This window comes from Amphiprion ocellaris, chromosome 19 (assembly GCF_022539595.1).
Source record: "Amphiprion ocellaris isolate individual 3 ecotype Okinawa chromosome 19, ASM2253959v1, whole genome shotgun sequence".
NCBI classification, from domain to species: Eukaryota; Metazoa; Chordata; class Actinopteri; family Pomacentridae; genus Amphiprion; species Amphiprion ocellaris.
In genome coordinates, this window is record NC_072784.1 from 7,036,151 (window position 1) to 7,042,154 (window position 6,004).

The following is a 6,004-nucleotide window of genomic DNA, read 5'->3' on the forward strand; positions in this document are numbered from 1 at the left end:
ACCTGTGATCTCTAATGCTCTTGTCTCCCTGTCTTTCTTCAGGTCCAACTAATCCCATCTCTCAGTACATGCTGTACTCTGGGTTTCTCATTAGCACCTCTCCTCCTGGTTACCTAGCTGCCTGGTTCATCTCCCTCCCTCTTCCTTTCTGGCGTCTCTTCTTTCTTACCTTGCTGCTGGTGTCTCTTTCCTCTGCCTGGGATGGGATTGGCGTTAACAAAACTCCTTTGCTCGACCCAATCCCATTTCCAATCCCATCGGCAGTCCCAGTTTTAGCCCCAGTTCTGGGCTCTGCTGGAGATTTTTGCTGTGGCGCTACCTCGGTGCCCTCCCCTGCAACGGTGTGCAGGTGCCTCTGGCGGAGGCAGTCGTGGCAGCGGGAGGGGTCGAAGATGTTGGGCTGGAACTTGGGGCAGATGGGCTCATCGACGGCGAGGGACATGGTGAGTGTGGAGGGAGAACCTGCCCACTCATTGCATCCCACAGAGAAAACTAAAGAAGCAACAGCAGGGTCAACTCGAGATACAATATCACATTAAAATATACTGCACAACAAACAGTTAAAACACTTGAATAAATGTCAGTGGAATGAAATCTCTCTAAAACTATAGGGGAAGGTGATGGTGTTTCAGAATTAAAACATCTTGTAGGGAACCTTCCACAACCAAGTGTGACATAAGAAAAAGCAAGATTATTATAAAAATTTCTAGAAAAAAACTGTTGTCTTGCAGTGACATTCATCAGCTGCTCAGAGCGCATGCTAAAGAGGCTGTTTAATGGTTCATCTAAAGCAGATCTGTTAAGCTATGCGATAACTAATCACACTAAAGGACAGTGAAACACTATCCAGTGTGAGCACTGTCAAAGCGTTCCAGAGAAGCATTACTACAAACCACAAGTCACATGCACTGGAATTTAACAGCCTTTACATGCACGAGAGCCTCTAATAATACACATAATGTAACTGAACCTACTAAAACTGTAAAAAGCAGCAGAGTGAAAATAGCAGAAAATAATTTCAGATGTAAAAAGGTTGAGGAAAAATGACAAATACCTGACGAGAGGATCTCCTGCTGTCAGCTCCACTTTGAATGTGTCATTACGAGTTTGAGGATGAGCTGTCCATCAGACCCCCATCAGGCACATGCCTCCTCTTCCCCATGTTCTCTATCCTCCTGGGCTGCCAAGCACTCAAACCAATCCCCATTGGCTGCTCTGACAATGAGTGAAACTGAAGCATCCATGACAGCCATGGCGGCTCTCAGTTACCGCAGGGGAGCTCCTGAAGCACACACAACCTCGAACCAACATGGAGCCAGTGGCCTGCTGGTTCCTCTATTGAGCGGTTGTATTAAATATCATGGGCTTTAGAAAGCGAAATGAAACGCTCATGCTACTGACAGCTGGCACACGCTGGCTCAGGTTAACGTAAATAAATAAACACTGGTGAGATGTGGGTGTTTAACATACATAAGAACCACTGGCTGTGCAGGAGAAGGTTCTGCAGGTTAACAGCAAGTTCATTTGGTGTGTTCTCCTTTAGATGATAACCAGGTAATACTGAGCTGTGAGGAAACGGAGCTAAGGGTTGATTTCCTGATGTTCTACAGAGGATGTTGACAACAGCATCAGGTTTCCTATTAAACAATAGCAGCACAGAGGGACAAAATTCCTCACAGAGCACAGTGATAGTATGTGACGAGGCTACAACATGAGGTCGTTAGAAAAGATGAATATTTCCTTTAATCAAATACAGTGAAGTTTGTTCAGAAACAACTCTACAAAAACAGTTGAAAAATGTACAATTTTGACCACAAGATTTCAAGAGGCGGGTACTTTGGAAAACACGGAGCATCAATTTCAAAAACTTCTCGGCACATCCTGCTCGAACACAGGGGCATAAATACTCCAAATTTATTTACACACAAGATAAAGTCTTCAGGATTTAACACTCTTTCAGTCCTGATGATGCACCTTCTTCCCAGTCTGTCGACGTCTCTGCCGCTTGCTGGTCTTTCCGCCTTTGTGTTTGCTCTCGGTGATGGCAGGCCTCTTGTCTGTCGGACGGCCCTGTCTGCCTCGGCCTTCCTGCTTCCCTTTCCTCTTCCGCTTGGTGGTGTAAGTGTTAAGCGCCGCCGTCAGGGAGCGGATCCTGCAGCAGCAAGGGGGAAAGAGAGACAAAAATACAGCTGGGAGTCAGAGGAGTCATTCAGACAAACTGAAAAAAAAACTTTTAACCTTTTATGGGGCAAGTGATCATGTTTGGTAACTTCCACACACATTAAATATCCGTCTCTCAGTGAGGTTTAGAAGCATGTGGTTTTCACCCAGCCAATCAGTGAAGATCCCTCTATGTTACAGAACACTACATTGTGGCATTTCACCAATCAGCAGAGGCCTGGAACGAATCAAACTTTCTCTTTTCTCTGAAATTGGAAAAAGACAGACTTTAAAAATTGGAATTTTAAAGTATTTCAGTGAGTGCCCTTGAAAGGGTTAACCCTTTGATGAGCAACATGGGTCACAAGTGACCCAAATCCAATGGAAAACGAGTATCCCCTGACCGACATTGTGCATCAAAGGGTTAACGGGCACTCACTGAAATCCAAAATTTCAACCCTAGCGTGTTTTTGGAGGACATAATACTTTCTTTACTTTTGTGACATTTTTCAAAATTTTTAATTTTCATGTTGAAATTTAAGGTCAATGAAGTTACCATACATGGTTCCTTGTTACTCTCATTAATGTTCATATGTAGAAACCTGGATGATGAGCAACTTACTTTTTGTTGACAATTGGATTCCCAGCTCTTTTAGGCATCGCATTCGTTTTCTCTTCTTCTTCTTCTCCCTTTTCTTCGGCTTCACTCCCTTCATCAGCCTTTAAGGCAGAGATTTGCAGTATTAATGCAGCTTTATTACCTTCAGTGTAATTTCTTTCCAGCGGTAAAAATGACACATCTAAACCCACAATAACACTGTATATGGACTTTTAAAATGATTACAGCTGTAAATGTTCACCTGGTGTGTTGCAGGACTGAGCAGGTGAGCCCCTGTCAGGTCAAGATCACTGATGGTTGTCACGGTAACTGTATGGTTGGGATGATCATACTGCACAGACTCGGTTGTAGCGGTTATTGCGTCTTCCAGATCATCTTCGGCGTCCGCTGCGAGATGTATCAAGTGAGTAAAAAAACTTTATGTACAGATTCTGAGGTAGTAAAACAGTGAAATGAACAGATTTCCTGTTTTACTCACCGAGAGCTTCTGTTCTCTCCTTCAGCATCTTTATGTATTCCTTATGCCTCTGAAAAGAGACACCCAAACTTAACACCAGGTCATACTTTCACTACATGTAATTAAGACATGGAAAACATTATTAATAATGTTTAAATTTAACATTATTTGAGTTCTGTTACTTTACACTTACCTCTTCTCTGACTCTGATCTGCTCTTCCTTGATTCTCTTTCGGATTTCTGCCACTGCTGCTTTCCTCCTTTCCACTTTTCTCTTATGGAAACCAGTAAGATAGTCCCTGACAGGATAGCAAAGGAAGAAACTTAAGAAACGGCTCAGTTGTTAATGTGTCAGTAGGTTGGTACACAGGATAAACAGCAGGAGTAAACTCTGGGATATCATCTAAATACCAAATGATTCCAACTTGTTTCATATCTCAATAACTGCAATGTTTCTATGTTGAGCAGCAGAGTGAAACACATAGTTTAGAAAGACTATGTTAAAAACATAGGACCCAAAGTAGAAATTTAAGTCAACGAAAGTGAACAAAATGATTAGCGCTCACTGTCACACTAATCAATTCAATTTAATCTTATTTATATAACGCCAATTTCAATTGAAATTGTCTCAAGACACTTTACTGAGCCTCCAGAACAAGCCCTAAGGCGACAGTGGCAAGAAAAAACTCTCTTTTAACCGGAAGAAACCTTGAGCAAAGCAGAATATATCCCCGTTTCACCCCACAAGTCATGTCCTTTTCCACAGTGTAAGCTGATCCATTCAAACCCAACAGTGTTTGGAATAGCATCCCCATCTTCCAAGCATAATATCCTGATGTTCCTAACTGGAATTCTGAATGGATGACATGTTTTATTCCTTTGGGAATCAAGAGAAAGACAGACCTTCCTCAAAAACTCAAAAAACCTGCGATCAATCTGTGATTTCCAGTTAGCATAATTGCATGAACATGACTGCTGGTACATTCTTTGATAAGATGAGAGCAAAATAAATTGGTTCAGCTCAGATGGGTTTCAGCATGTCTGGTGTGAACCTGGTCAGGACTACCACAGTTAATGCACAGTCCTGATAGTAAAGCACAGAGGTGGGAGTGTGATGATATTAAACTAAGCTAGCTATATTTTTAACCCCTTATTTACAATTCCACCTTGGGTTATTCAGGTTTATGTCACTTCACTCAGACGAAACAACAAACCACACAAACTGCTAACGCACCAAAGCTAATATTTTACAATACAGAGAGGAAAACCTACTGAAATTTATCTGCATACAGTCAGACCTGGAGGTATCATAAACTCACAGCCTACACTCACCACATATTCTTGATACATGCATACATTGAGCTAAGTAATAATGTTAGAAACTTGATGCTAAAACAAGCCAGTGAATGCTAATGCTAGGATGCTAACTAACAGCAGCAGATGTTCTGAGTAAAAATAAACAAAATAAACTTACTGTCTGTCTTTGTCGTCAAACGTTATGATGCACTTGTTCTCTCTTTTCTTGGACCCTGGTTTAAATTTACCCTTTTTCGGCTCATTGTTGTGTTTTTTTCTGTTTTTCATGTTATACACGTGAGGACTGAGGTCGATACTTCCGGCTTCTCACGTCGTTTAAATGTGTCCGACGAGAAACACGAACATAACAGCGTTATCAGACACAGGAACGACAACACCGAGTAGTGAAATCTCTTTTTTGTTGTTGTTTGTTTTAAAACTCTTTTGACTTGAGTACAGATAGTGGCTTTAGATCTGGACCTAGTCTAATGTGGTCCAGGTGAGAAATGTCCCATTTTTGCATTTGCACAAATAGAATAAGTAATTCACAATTCATATGTGTTTTTGCAGACTCTTCAGTCTTATAGGACAATTTATTTCAGATTTGATAGGTGTGTATGTAGTAATTTTAGATCTGGACCAGGTTTAATGTGGTCTACATGTGAAAAAAGCATACACATCTCCCTTTAGTGAGTTTTAATTTATAGAATACAGATTTCACAATTCACAGACTATGTTTTAAAGACTATGTAGCCTCTGTAGTAGGCAATCTAGTGCAGATTTGACGAGTCTATTCGTGTTTTTCACGTTTCACAAGGTCTACGTGCAAAAAAAGCCTTTTCAAAGTGAGTAAGTTAAATTGGGAAAGTGGGTTTCAGTCAGCATTATGGGATTACCTAAAATCATTACATCGTTTTACACCATTAAAATGTGTGTGTGTGTGTGTGTGTGTGTGTGTGTGTGTGTGTGTGTGTGTGTGTGTGTGTGTGTGTGTGTGTGTGTGTGTGTGTGTGTGTGTGTGTGTGTGTGTGTGTGTGTGTGGGATGGGGGGGAATTAGAATTGGTTGCTCATGACCGTTTTCTGCTGAATTGGAAGTTAACTTTAACTTTTTAATGTAATTTTGTTACTAATATTGACTAAAAGTATGTTTGGATCTTTAATCTTTACCACAAAGACTCTTCCTGACAAATAAGTTTAGTTTAAGCTGATTCATATTCATACTTCTACCCTGTGAAGCACTTCTCAACCTGCTGCCATCAGGGAAGAGACTCAGATCGTTAAAATGCAGGACAAACAGGCTGAGAAACAGCTTTTCCCCATGTTCCCTCAGACTCCTAAACTCAAAATAACGCAGTGTCACTTTTATTGGTTCTAATGCTGCTTACGTGCAACCTCCTGACCACATTTATTCTATTTTATTGTTTATTTGATTTTATTGACCTCCCACACTGTATTGTACAAATCTTACCTC

At 41.1% G+C, this 6,004-nt stretch overlaps 1 protein-coding gene across 1 annotated transcript; it reads right to left on the reverse strand.

The window, feature by feature from the left end:
- Nucleotides 1–1,717: 1,717 nt before the first annotated feature.
- Nucleotides 1,718–4,873, reverse strand: nol12 (nucleolar protein 12). The gene is made up of 6 exons (XM_023293093.3): nucleotides 4,711–4,873; nucleotides 3,430–3,535; nucleotides 3,258–3,306; nucleotides 3,021–3,166; nucleotides 2,783–2,880; nucleotides 1,718–2,152 (listed from the first exon to the last, which is right to left on the reverse strand). The coding sequence occupies exons 1-6, from the start codon at nucleotides 4,818–4,820 to the stop codon at nucleotides 1,957–1,959; spliced, it is 705 nt and encodes a 234-aa protein (XP_023148861.2). The 5' UTR covers nucleotides 4,821–4,873; the 3' UTR covers nucleotides 1,718–1,956.
- Between the last annotated feature and the right edge of the window lie 1,131 nt (nucleotides 4,874–6,004).